The sequence below is a fragment of the Pavona decussata genome, unplaced genomic scaffold, assembly GCF_977016875.1.
Source record: "Pavona decussata unplaced genomic scaffold, jaPavDecu1.1 SCAFFOLD_232, whole genome shotgun sequence".
NCBI lineage: Eukaryota > Metazoa > Cnidaria > Anthozoa > Scleractinia > Agariciidae > Pavona > Pavona decussata.
This window is the reverse complement of record NW_028145637.1, coordinates 657,501-671,564: the sequence shown is the minus strand read 5'-3', so window position 1 is coordinate 671,564 and position 14,064 is coordinate 657,501. Positions and strand designations below refer to the sequence as shown.

Sequence of the window (14,064 nt, the reverse complement as noted above, 5' to 3'; positions counted from 1 at the left end):
TGTCTAGGTTTCGGTCGGGTATCTTTTTCTTCATCGGTGTCATAAATGTGCACATTAATTTATGCATTAAACTCTGTCCTCCCCTAGTAAGGATATATTGTTCTGATTGTCTTCAACAGAAGCGGCCCAATCAAAATCTATTTTTCAGGCACATATCACGAGAGAGGGGACCCACTCATCACTTCTGTGTGACGTCAAATCATCATTTGATTTATTCATTAAAACTAGATTAAGTTCTTCCCTCTCCCAAAAGGGATCTATTGTTTTGATTGTCTTGAACAAAAGCGGCCCAATCAAACTCCATTATCTGCGCGTATATCACGAGGGAGGGGACCCACTCATCTCTACTTGTGTGACGTCAAAGCAAATCATCATTTGGAAAAATTGTTTTCGTTCAATGGCGGCCACATGTCTGAATTTAAGACTCCGGATCTGCCGTTTTCAGAGAGAAAACCAACCTTTTTCAAGCAGTAAATCGAAATAATAACTTCTAGGTAGTACTCGGCCGTTGAAACGGCGGAAATTGGGAGAGTTCACAGCAAAGAAAATCCGCTTTAAAAAACAGATCGAATGGTCAACGAGAAGGATTAGAGCTAGAGGAGGCCAGACCAGTTCAGCGGGGTCATGACGTTATTGCATAGTTATTTCTGGTATGATTCCTAGTAACACAACGATAAGTATCACGCAATATATCTGAATAAAACCATTCAGACAATTATTTCAATGGCCAAGGGAGGATATTTTTTAAATATCTGCGAAACATACAATGGGGAATAATTGGGGCTACATTAAGCATTCCGTGTAGTGCCATTAGAGGGGCATCTTGTTGTTTTTGTTTTGTTGGGGTCAGGGAGTTTTACCAACATGCGAGGCAGCGAGGCGTGCGAGGCACCATGCGAGGCATGCGAGGCAGACGTGCGAGGCATGAACAAAACATGCGAGGCATGAACAACCCCAACATAAACTGCTAACCGTTAAGCTAACCGGGGAGCTATTTAAGCTAACCTGCGTGCTGTTAAGCCTAACCGGAGTGCTCTTTAGGCTAACCGGAGTGTTTTTTAGGCTAACCTGAGTGCCTCACACGTCTGCCTCGCATGCCTCACACGCCTCGCTGCCTCGCACTTTGTAAGGACCCGGGGTCAGGAGGGAGTGATAAACTTAGGCCTGTTCGCTCAAGTAGTGTTTACAAATAGACGACGATTTTTGTTTGTGTCCATCAACGCGAACGTGCCTCGTTGTCTTTCAGAACAATTTCACGTGCTAGCTAAATGTTCTAACAAATTTGATTGCCTAATTAAGGAGATGCTTTTCATAAGAAAACTTTAACCATCCCTAAACGTGCAAACGGACTCGATTCGCGCAAAGGTATTCACCTGAAGAACTTGTGATCCTTTGTTAATATGCTAATTTGTAGAGACTGTAAAGTATAGAAATCAAATCTTCGCATTAATTTATCCACTTTGCCTTGAGAATGGTGTCACGATGACGCCGAAACGTCGGCTATGAACTTTAATTTTCGCTTGCTTATGTTTCAAGAAGTCATTATTATTATTATTATTATTATTATTATTATTATTATTATTATTATTATTATTATTATTACTATCATCATCATCATCATCATCATCATCATCATTATTATTATTATTATTATTATTATTATTACAGTCAACTCTCTCGTAAGCGACCTCCCTTGGGACATAGTGGTCGCTTACGGGAGAGATCAACAAAATAAGCCTAATACTGGATTAATTAATTAATTAATTAATTACATAAAATATTACCTTATCAGCTAAAATTAGGCAAATAGTTACATTTTCTATGGAGACAATGACATTTCTATTCCATGGCTTAAAGAAAAGATTGAAAGCACCGGCATATTTCACATTGAATAGCGCCTGAACAATCTATTCATTCTTCTGATGAAACTCTGTATAACATTTTGGAACAGGTCGAACAGATCACTGTAACAATTCCCGTTGACCTGCAGATCTAATTATAGACATCTCTGTCTGTAAACTGATTTTATCTGTTAGCAGTCCGGGGTAGCGTCATTAAAAATTGAACTTATGTCACTTCTGAGTGATGAGTTACTAACGATCACACGTGATTATATTGAGTGGTCGCTTGCCGGAAACAGAAAAGAAAAGAATGTGTCAAATTTCTGGCCTAAATTGTAAAAAGTGGTCGCGGTCCCTTAAGAAATTTGAGTAGTACTCGCTTACGAGAGAACTCTTGAAACAGTGTTTAACTGAGAAACAAAACAAACGGTTGTTTACGAAGTGGTCGCTTACGAGAGGTGGTCGCCGGCTATGAGAGAGTTGACTGTATTATTATTATTTTTTTTTTATTATTATTATTATTATTATTATTATTATTATTATTATTATTATTATTATTATTACCTTTATTATTATCATTATTAATTATCATCATTATCATCATCTTTTCCGTAGCTCGCCCACATGGTTGATCTTCATCTGTTCCTCGGTCGACCGCTGAAGGAGGCCCAAAAGGACTCGCAGGCTCAAGATGATGGACTCATAGGCTCGGTTCCTCAGCTGTTGATAGATGCCGAGCAAAATTTTCTGAAAACAGCGCATGATCAATCTCATGACCTCGTAAGTCTGATTTACTTCGTAAAATCAACTGATGTGTTGTATCCGCTTGTTAGTATAACTGAGGAGCGTACATCTGCGTAGCGTATGTGCAGTGGAACCTCTCCTTACGGACACTTCTCTATTAACATTACGGACAGTTCAATTGCTCCCTGAGAGACCGAAAACCATATAAAGCCTACTTCTCTAAAACGGACCCCTCCATAAAACGGACACTTATTCCTGTCCCCTTGGTGTCCATAATAAAGTAGTTCGACCGTATTAGAGCTCACGGGCAGCAAAGTCCAATTCGCTGTGTAATTATTTGAGTGATTGACAATATCACGCCTGATTCTATTTTTATTGTAAAATATGATTACAAAACCGAACTTGACAACATGAAGTCCTGTTCATCACATCTACATTGAACGAGTAGAATATTGGAGGTAAGCTTTTGGTGAAGGCAATGTCCTTCTATATCCCTCAATCTTATCTCGTTCGTACGATTCCTGGCCAGTACGGTTACAGACAACAAACGCTGACCGCTGGCCCGATAATCGTTACCCGGAAAGCACCGAGTTTGCTTCGCTTTCCGAACAATGCGCGAACATTTTACAACCCTACTTTGGTCCGCACTATGCCGTGAAAGTAAACATAGCGGAAACCGTACCAACCTACGAAAGAGACAAGATCGAGGGATATAGAAGGATATTTGAAGCCGAAAACGAGGAAAAAAACTCCCTCCGTGTAATTTTAATATTTGTACGTGACGCAAACGGGAATTTAAGGCTCAAACATTTTTCATCTCCACGATGAAAGAACTACAAACGTGGCGGGGCCGAGGGCTGGTCACGTGTTCGCTCAAACAGCGAATTGCTGGAGCTCATGTGACCAGGTTTCATTTGAATGTGGAAGAAATGTTAAGTTGATTGTACGTGCAGTGTATGTACGTCTTTTTTAGAATACAGTGTGAACTTTCATTGCGCGCGACCAGAGAGGTTTAGCTTGTTCCGCAAAGTCAGCCGCCATTTTGGATTTATCCGCGCGGATAGGGCGTTGTCCGTAATGAAAAATATAACAGAAACTGCTATTAATTATGTTTGGCTGCGGATGGCTAGGATGGAAGTGGACTGCAACTTTAAAAAATTGGTCAAGTTTTTCAAGTTCTTTCTGTGGATTTTAGGGAAGTCGCTAAAAACTGATTATAGCTTGTTCTTCATTCGAGAAAAATCTTACTGAATATTTTCTTTCCACGACGTAGTAAGAGCAATTTCATGTTACAAACCAGGTTCTTTGTCAAATATCTGAAAAGTTTTGACCAAAGTACAGCAAAACCGCCCTAACAGCGCCCCTTTAAGCAATGAAGCTGTAAATGAATTTCTAATGTTTATCATCCATAATTCGAGTTAAATGCATTGCGTTGTATTTTGTTTCCAGATTTCTCTCCGTCAAGTGGCAGCCAATGGATACAAACAGTACATGAAATCCAGACCCTGCGCTTCGTCAGAATCCGTCAAAAGATCCAAACTCATAGACACAGCAACTCTACCCACTCATCCGCTTTTCAGTAAGTTTACGAACAGAATTTATACGCGTTTTGTCTTGCATGGCTACAGTGACCCGCTCGCAGGAAAAATCGATCGAAAAACAAACTAATCCGAATTTTTTCTCATGGGAAATGGGCGGCTGTATACAGGAAAGTGTTATTTTTTTTTTTTTTTTTTTTTTTTTTTCGATTGGCACAAGTTGTGAGTTTTCGCTCCGATTTCTTCAGATTCCTGTTATCTATGTAGGTCTTGAGACTCAACAAGCCTATTCCCCTATATAGTAAATACAGTGCTGGGTTATGCAGTATCTGGGTATTAGTTTTTTTACTGTGGCGCTCACCATTTTGTTCCTTGATACTCTTTGTAGAGTCGCATGCGGGTGCCGTGTCCACGGAGGCGTTTGCTACAAGACTTAATATCATGGATGGAGTGCGAAACTTTAGGCCCAGACAGGTGAATACTATGATACAACTCACTGCCAGGGTGACATTGATATCGTAGAAAATCAGATATACATCTACCCAAGCCTAAACTTAGCCTTGATAAACGTACCTTAAGATCCTCAGGTTCTATCCTTTTTAATTCACTACCTACTAAAATTCAAAGAGCAAAATCGCTTTCTTCTTTTAAACTTTTTAGTAAAACCCACCATTTCTAACATTTGCATGTAAGACAGCTAAAGTCACTTTTTATATTTAACTTAATTTAACTTGATTTATATTTATTGTCACATTTTATTACTAGGGCCCTTTTGGATAACAGCCATGTAGCTAAATGGGCCACCCTAGCTAAATAAAGTTTTACTTTACCTTGCTTTGCTTTGCTTTGCTTTGCTTTGCTTTGCTTTGCTTTGCTTTGCTTTGCTTTGCTTTGCTTTGCTTTGCTTTGCTTTGCTTTGCTTTGCTTTGCTTTGCTTTTACTTTGCTTTTACTTCACTTCACTTCACTTCACTTCACTTTACTTACGTAAATTTGTCCGTGCTATCTTTTTTTGGGAAAATTTACCCACGTTTCTGCATATAACCTCAGTAAGGAGGTAAAATTGTTCTCGCTTTACTCTCCCCAAGTCAGTAAAATAAAGGACTGCTCGTAGTCTGCCATGATGCCAGCAATTCCCTGACAAATGAACAGGTCACAAGGCAAAGATACAAAGATAAAACAAGTTTCATTTAGAACTACTTTTGATATTTCCGCCGCTTTGATCTCTTCCTTTGTAAAGTGACCCCGTCTCGCCCACTGCGCCTACGCTGTATGTGCTCGATTGAGAAGAGAAACTCGGAGAGGCGGGAATTTTTTTGCCGCACAGGGAGGTACAGCATGAGATGTTTAAAGTTTCCTCGCGCAGCTGGTGTGTTTTGCTTAATTTAGTGAGAAATTAGGGACTATGTGTGACATTTAGTAGGTCTTGGCGAAATAGAAAGTGATGGTAAATTAACATAGTTCCTGTGTTTACCTTGTAGACAATTTTCGAGATTGGTTCTACTTCAAAATCAGCGGCGCAGTCCGTCATGATGTCAAAAAGGTAGGTTCAGTTGTATGTACACTCTCTTTAATGATTCAGCTCATCAACGCGCTGCTATTTTACAAAATTTTGGAAAGCCGTGAACGGGCGAAAAAAATTCATTCCTATGGTGAACAGCATTTCGTTGTGCAAATTTCATATGCTCAAATACGTTTTATAGTTACAGTCGAACCTCCGCTAACGGACACCTCCCGTAGGCGGATACCTCTCTTAAGCGAACACTTGGTGATGTTCTCAGCTACATACAAACACTACATTTTTAACCTCCTATAAGCAGACACCTCTCGTAAGCGAACACTTGGTCATGTTCTCAGCTACATACAAACACTACATTTTTAACCTCCTATAAGCAGACACCTCTCGTAAGCGGACACTTGGTCATATTCTCAGCTACATACGAACACTACATTTTTAACCTCCTATAAGCAGACACCTCTCTTAAGCGGACACTTTTTGTAGTCCCAAGGGTGTCCGCTTACGGGAAGCTCGGCTGTAAACTGAAGGGTGGAAACATAGGTCGGGAACTCGTTAAGGCATTCACAAGTTCACCCAACTTTCCCTACCCATGAACGAATATTAGCAAGACAAATAACAGCCCGACTCCCATACTCTCGGGCTGGAACAATTGTTAGCAGGCCTTACACTGGGGATCACGCTCCCCACCCTCCTTAGGACGGTGCCTCCCAATACAGAAGTATTTTTGCATGATTTCTGGCTTTGCGTGAAAAGCAGATCTTAGGAAGCCTCTAGAACCAGCACGCTTCCAGCTAAGAAAAGCAGTGGTGGTTTAACAGTAACGTCACGTTATCTGATGTGATTTGTCCACAGGAAACGCCACAGTGAGGTAATTAAAAAAGCGCAACGGTTCAAACAAGACGACTCCGCTACTGTCCAGGGAAGGGGTGGCGGCACGGAGCGTGGAGAACAGGAAGGAAGCGTAACTACTGACGAGATAGAGGTGATTGAGTTGTGCTATAAAAGGTGTATGTCACGGTAATTTTGCCCGCGGTGCTTTGGAACCTGAGGTCAGGCCCAATAGCGCTCTTGCGTCCTCTTGTTTGTCGCTCGCTTAAAATCGTTTTCCATTTCCCGCTTCCCGCGGGAATAAGTTTACCCAGAGAAACGAAAATGGCCGCCTGATCTTACGTTAGGTGTTTTGTGAAACTGTGCTAAGTTGTCTTGGTACCCTTGAGCGCGAATAAAATACTCCCCGGTGAAGCGCAAAGAGGAAGATTTAAGCATTTTAACTGATTCGTAACGACGGCAGAACATGAAAAACTTTGCCGATTCTTTTGAACAACAACAAAAGAGTTGGCGACAATCTCTTTTCTCACCAGTTTAGTTGCAAACTAAATGGATCGCTTTTTTCGGAGAATAGGTCCAAATTTCTCAAATAGAATCTATTCCCTGTTACATATGCATTTTACTGGGAGCAGATGATAATCCAGAAAAGTGTTTAATATAAGCCGTTATCTGTACCCAGGGAGTCTTTGCCACGGTATATGATCCCAGCGAGAAAAGGAAAGGAAAGGGTTCCAAAGCAGATCCTGAAGGTAAGTTTAATTTACGTTTATTCACCACTTTTTCAGGTTTAGTTAAGTACAGTGCCTGCTAATACAGAAGTATTTTTGTGCGGTTTATGACCATGCGGGAAAAGCAGATCTTAGTAAGGACTACTGGAATCCAAAAAGAAAATTGGGGGTAGCGAGGTAGTCTTTAGAGGGAATGAGCAGTATAAAAAGCAGTAAAATACAAAGTAATATATGGCGCTTTTTCTCCAAATTGAAGCTTTATTATCTCTGAAAAATGCATGGTTACCCCTAGTTTTCTCTTTGGATACCAAGAGCACTTGCTAAGTTCTGCTTTCTCCGCATAGTTTTAAACCGCGCAAAAATATCCCTGTATTAGTAGGCACCGCCCATAGGAAACCCGTTTATCTCGAGATGCACAGAACGTATGCGCAGTAACAAAAATAGGCACCGTCCTTAACTACAGTGGGCTCAGATTAGCGAGTTAATATATTAAGTACAACATACAGTACGTAGACAGCGAGGATTCACTTTAATCTCATGCTAATGAAGTTGTTGAATCGGTCCGTTCCACCGGCATAACATATACTCCAGTTTACCATGCTTGAAAAACGGGTGGAAATATGTGGTCTCACTTGACGGGTAGAAGCCACCGGAAACTACTCTCGTTTAAGGCGTTCCAATGACCAAGAATATTGTCGGAACTCATCCAAAAGTTTTATGACCGAAAGTAAAGCTCTTAGTATTTTCGCTGACCTTTGTAAAATAATAATAATAATAAAGGATTCATTTATGTAGCTGTCTCAGTTTGGTATGTTGTTGTTAATTTTGTGTGTCCTTCTATTTTGTGCACTCAGGTCATTCCATGAAAAGTTTCAGAGATGAGAATTATATTCCCCATACTGCGTCGGATTATTATGGCGAGAAAGGACTGGGGTGAGTTTGCGAGTGGCCGCGCTCTCAGTTAGATCCAAAGAAATCGTTAAATGTACTGTTCAACAGGCTTCAGTCCAACAGTTACGCGGAATGATTTTATTAAGAAACTGAACGATGGAGCCGCCTTTTACTGTGTCTATATGTTATTGAACTAGCGTGAGGTCCCTATTAGGGAAATATTGTTAGGACCAGACCAATGTTTTCCCAATACGGACCGAACAAGCTACAAGCAATCGGAAAAAGAGTTGAGAAACTCTCTGTTATTGGTTACTATTTAGACACTCACCATGGTGTTACTTGTCCCCCCCCCCCTCCCCCCTTATCAATGTTGTACGAAATTCGCAATGACGCCTCGACATTGAAAGGGGGAGGGGGGGGGGGGGGGGCTTGAAGGGTATTCCATTGTTCATTGGCCTTTTAGAGTGCGTTATTTGCAGGAAATAGGAAAACTGCTCAGAGTGTATCAACCTTTTTGCAGCTGCTTGCTTGATTCTATGGAGGACATGGCTGAAGTATTTTGTTCATTTTGTAGGCTCGGTTTGAACTCGTTTGAGAAGGATGTATCTGGAGCTGTGATGGATATTGAAGCAGACGAACAGGACGGAATGCGCAAGGCAAAAGCCATCAAAACATGGTAAAGAAAACTTAGTGGGAGTCATTAATCCTAGCAATCAAAATAGATGAAAGATCCTCGCAGTTACTACGCAACTTAAGCAGCTGCGAAAAGAAAACCTGGAAAAAAAATCAGGCTTGAACGGGATTCGAACGCATGACCTCTGCAATGCCGGTGTAGTGCTCCATCAACTGAGCTATCATAGGTCATGGGTTCATTATCATCATCTTTATTTAAAAACACGGTAAATACATCAGGCATTAACAATTTAATATAAAAGCTACAACTTATTACGAGAGACTATGTATACAGATTAATCTAAAATAATTTAAAATATGGCTAACTACTAAAGAAAAGGAAACTAAATTAAAGCCTGTTTTACATGAATCCCGTGTCGAAATTAATCAGCAATCGTCGGAAATTAGTCAGAGGTGTTGCTTGCCTAGCTGCTGAGGGTAGACTGTTCCAGAGGACTGCACCACTGTAGCCAAAGGAATTTTTGGAATAGTTAGTACGTGGCAAGGGAATAGCAAGCTTATTGCCAGAATCGCGCAAATTGTAAGAAGTAATGACATCACTCCGCTGAATGAATTTCGAGGACAAATAATTGGGTGCGAGGCCATTCAAGGACTTATAGAACATCTCAGCCTTTACTTTTTGACGTCGAGTTTCTAAATTGTCCCAGCCTAATTCTTTAAATAGTTGGTTGGCGTCAGCATCATAACTAGAATGAGTAAGGACGCGGACAGCACGGTTTTGAAGTCTCTGTAATTTGTCAGGTAACGTTTTGGCACAGTTACCGCTACAATAGTCGAAGTGCAATTGGGCTAACCCGTGATAGATATTATATAGAGTTGCAGGAGGAACACAGTGACTTATTCGTTTAATAGATCCAATACCAGAAGAGATTTTTTTATAGTTCGAGTCCCGTTCAAGCCTGAATTTTTTCCAGGCATTCTTTTCGCAACTGCTTAAGTTACGTAGTAACTGCGAGGATATGATCTTTCTTCTATTCAAAATATATGTAGCATATATTTACATATATTTAATCCAAGCAATGTTATGTAGGACGCGTGTTTACCATCCAGCAAGGTTTGCGTTCAACATCTACCAAGTTTCGTTTTAGAAATGAACATTGATCGTGTTTGTCTTGCGAACGGAGAACACTTTGGGAAATTCTCAGTGAGCAATATTTTTCAATTTGGTAATTTGTTCTTTAGCCGAAGTTCTCAATTGTGACGTGCACTTGTTGTGAACAAGAGCAAACGTGGTAAATGGTGGATAAATTATCATGATCCCGTGATTATTTCTGTCTTTCCCGTTTGCTGGCTGTAAGTGTGATGCTTAACCTCAAGGTGATCTTTTTTGACGGACATTTTGTAATCAACAGTTGGAAAGCTCTCGGCTAGCATTACAGAAACAAGCTCAGTAAGTGTTTTCACACTCCATTGAATGATAGGTAACAGGCATAAACCTTGAACGATAAGACCCAATAGCTGTCTGGGAAAGGTTTGACCTATGAGCTTATTAGAATTCTTCTTGTTAGGCAGACACCTCTCTTAAGCGGACACTTGGTCATGTTCTCAGCTACATACAAACACTACATTTTTAACCTCCTATAAGCGGACACCTCTCTTAAGCGGACACTTGGTCATGTTCTCAGCTACATACAAACACTACATTTTTAACCTCCTATAAGCGGACACCTCTCGTAAGCGGACACTTGGTCATGTTCTCAGCTACATACAAACACTACATTTTTAACCTCCTATAAGCAGACACCTCTCGTAAGCGGACACTTGGTCATGTTCTCAGCTACATACAAACACTACATTTGTAACCCCTCATAAGCGGACACCTCTCTTAAGCGGACACTTGGTCATGTTCTCAGCTACATACAAACACTACATTTGTAACCTCTCATAAGCGGACACCTCTCTTAAGCGGACACTTGGTCATGTTCTCAGCTACATACAAACACTACATTTTTAACCTCCTATAAGCGGACACCTCTCTTAAGCGGACACCTTTTCTGGTCCCGAGGGTGTCCGCTTACGACAGGTTTGACTGTAAAAGTACGTCCAGTTTGTAGACCTTAAAATTTATATATTTCTCTTGGACAAAGAGAAAAAAACCACGAAATGTTCGCATACTAATTAGATCACCCCATAATTCCGTCAGGTCGCATCGTTAACAATTCACACCTTGCACAAGACAACGGTTTTTCAATCGAGTGTAAACCTTTTCCTCGAGTTTGAATGTTGTTAAATTGTCATTCACACATTTTAAGTGTTTCTTTTTCAGGGATCGAAAGAGGAAAAATTTCGTCGGGGAAGATGGAAACACGAAGAAAATCCGGACTGAAAGCGGCGTCCGTATTCCGGCAACATACAAGAAAAACATGTATCCTTTTGAAATAGTTATAGCATTTAGATTTTGTAAACATAACACCACCGTAAAAACCCGAGAAAACTGGATTCCTAACCCGACAGAAATGGATGATTGTTTCCCCTCTGTTTGGAGTAGATTTTGTGTGATGCCTATGTCAAGTTCTTCTCCTGAAAGCTTGTGGCTCAAACATAAACGGACATAGCACCATCTGAACTGATATCTAGCTCGAGAACTGAATCGCTGTCACTTTGTATATCACTATTTACATCTACCCCCGCCATCTTTCATTCCTTGTCTAATGTGACGTCATAGCCTCATTTCCGTTTCAGAAACAAAAATGGCTGCTCTAGAACCTTGTTTTCCCTTTAAGAAGATTTGGAATAGAACCATACCTATTCCCCATGCCAGAAACTGTTAGAACACTGTAAGGGATTGTGGGAACGTTTGGGTTCACGGATGGACATCGCGCCGATGAATATTAAGTGCATTTTTCGGCACTTTTTCCAGGTAGTATAGCTCTTGTTAAATGGTTTTCACCTAAAACAGTATTTCCTATACAACTGACTGCCAAGAAATGCACTTACTCAAACGATCCCATAATCCCTCACTCGTACCAGTCTCCCCGTAGTTTCTGGAGTGAGGAGTGGATCAAAATTCTTCATTGAGTTCCTGACTTTGAAAGTTATCTGGAATGCTGTTTCAGAACACTTCGTAAACATGTTACATGAGGGAAGGGGTGGGGGAGGGGACACGTAGACACTGTCCTGTACTGTTTCCACAGTCCAGCAGGGGCGGGTTGTTCGAAAGCCGATTAACTCTTATCTACGATTAAAAGTTAATCGAGGTTTCCATCACGCGCTTTAAAAGTGATTTCAAAGCCTAATTTCAAGCTAAAGGTACAGAAAAGTTTAAGTCAAAACCTGAGGGCCAAAACTCTTTTGGAAGAATCTTTATTGATTAGTAATTAAACTCGAATCAAAGTTCATGTTAATCCAGGATTAGCTTAATCCGGCTTCGAACAACTGGGCCCAGGTCTTCTTGTCACATATGCTCAACACCAAATGTACCAGCGTTTCCATGCCTCACCATGCATATACAGCAGCACAGCCCATTTCAGTCGCCAATATGAACACCCGGACAGAAGCCTCATCTATGTTGCTGTCAGGATATGGAGCAACGTGCCAATAGATATTGCTGGTGTTAATCACAACTCTGGAAACCAGGCCTTAGATTTTCCAAAACTGAGTAGCCTGCTTGGCAGGCGCTATAGAAAGGAGAAGGAACGAAGGGCCACACTAGCTAATGACTGAATTGCTATTACTATTGCTCAATTAGAGCGGTATTCAATCGAGTGTCGTAATACCAAAACCAAAGTAATTACTCTGACCAATCACAACAGGTGCAAACAGCGCAATGAACCAATCAGAATTCAAAGCAAATACATGTAACCGGCGCCAAGCGCGGGAAAACGTGCGCGAGCGAGGCATAATTGGTTTTGGTTTTACATCTTATTGGTTGAGAAAGTGGCGCGAGTTTTATCAACCAATCACAGAGGGTAGTAATGTAAAACCAAAGCAAAAACGCAATTACTTTCAACACTCAATTGAAAACCGCTCTATTGGTATTTATTTATACCGGTCTTCATCCGTTATATTCTTGACCTGCAGTGAACCACTCCTTGGCCGTCTGGAGTTTTTTTCTCTCTAGTTTGCTATAGTTCGCTATTGCACTTGTTAAGAAATAAACTACGAGCCTCTCGATCCTTTTTTTTTTGTTTGTTTTGTCCAAACTCCAAACTCCTCTAATTTGGCAAGTCTTTTTGTGGCCCGTTTTTATCCTGAAGGCGTGCTTATAGATAATACATGTAGTTGCCATGGCAAATATAGTATTAACTCTCCTCAACCCTATTCTTGAGCAATCTGTCGGCTTGTTGAGGTCTAGCGTGTCTTCGCTCTTTTCCTTAATCTTATATACTCAGTTATCAGGACTGGTTAAAAAGAAACAAGATTGACGTTCCCGGATCAGAAGAGCGAGAGGAGAATGGAACGAGGCTAGGGTACAAAAAAGGGAAAAAAGGTAGTACACGTGAATTGATACGTTTTCTTGTTTTCGTTATCTTGCCGATGGGAGCATAACACAAGAACCAGTCTCAAGAAACAGACTGACATCGTGTTAAAAGAGTTATTAGAGGTCTCCGGATGTGCAACATTTACAGAATTTACGTTTCCCGATGGGAAAAGCTATAAAATCGAAATATTTCCACATTTGCCCGTGTACTGCTTTGTAAAATCATCCCGGAACTCTGCACGCTCCGTATACTAGACTGCTGTGGATATTTCGTCTCTTTGATATTTCTATACTTGGGGAGGGAATAATTATTTTGAGGTCTTTCGGTTGGTGTAATGAAACTCGAAAAATGAATCCTGATGTTTGTTTTCTTGTCCAGGCAAAAGCACAAGGCAAGCTTCTCAGAAGGGTAAAGGTTTTGGTAGAAAAAGTTCAAATCCTCGTCGAACCGAACTAAAATCCAAGGAGCAGATTCTAAAGGCTCGGCACAGAAAGGAAAAGACGATGAAACGACAACAGAATGGTAAGGGAAAAGGAAAAGGAAACAAGGGAAAATTTAACAGAAAAAAATGAACAGCAAGGCCTTTTCTGGTAAATCATCGTTCAGATTACGAAGAGTTCCCAGTTATTACCAACCAGTAACATATGGAGCAAGCGCTTTACGAACGTTGTGACGTCATACAATTTCGAGCGTCTGAGCCGACCACTTGTGGGTGGGAGTAGGGGGGAGGGGAGGATCTCAAACAAGAAGGGGCAAAGGACGTCGTTTCCTGGCTGGAAAATTCAAGAGTAGGGCTGCAATCGTTCGGTGTAATGAAGGCAAATTACAGTCAGAAAAAAACATTTAGAATTTGTACGTTTAC

The 14,064-nt window shown here is 40.8% G+C and overlaps 1 protein-coding gene across 1 annotated transcript in view; it reads left to right on the top strand.

Annotated features, from left to right (window-relative positions):
* Positions 1-13,909, top strand: part of LOC146458627 (ATP-dependent RNA helicase DDX54-like) — a 33,969-nt gene extending 20,060 nt beyond the window's left edge. The window contains exons 19-29 of the mRNA XM_085090545.1: positions 2,457-2,621; positions 4,035-4,164; positions 4,512-4,597; positions 5,604-5,665; positions 6,494-6,623; positions 7,149-7,218; positions 8,052-8,130; positions 8,663-8,764; positions 11,048-11,146; positions 13,113-13,210; positions 13,581-13,909. Coding sequence (XP_084946671.1) covers positions 2,457-2,621; positions 4,035-4,164; positions 4,512-4,597; positions 5,604-5,665; positions 6,494-6,623; positions 7,149-7,218; positions 8,052-8,130; positions 8,663-8,764; positions 11,048-11,146; positions 13,113-13,210; positions 13,581-13,774 — 1,215 coding nt within the window. The 3' untranslated portion in view covers positions 13,775-13,909. The remainder of the gene's footprint in view (positions 1-2,456; positions 2,622-4,034; positions 4,165-4,511; positions 4,598-5,603; positions 5,666-6,493; positions 6,624-7,148; positions 7,219-8,051; positions 8,131-8,662; positions 8,765-11,047; positions 11,147-13,112; positions 13,211-13,580) is intronic.
* The last annotated feature ends 155 nt before the right edge of the window (positions 13,910-14,064 follow it).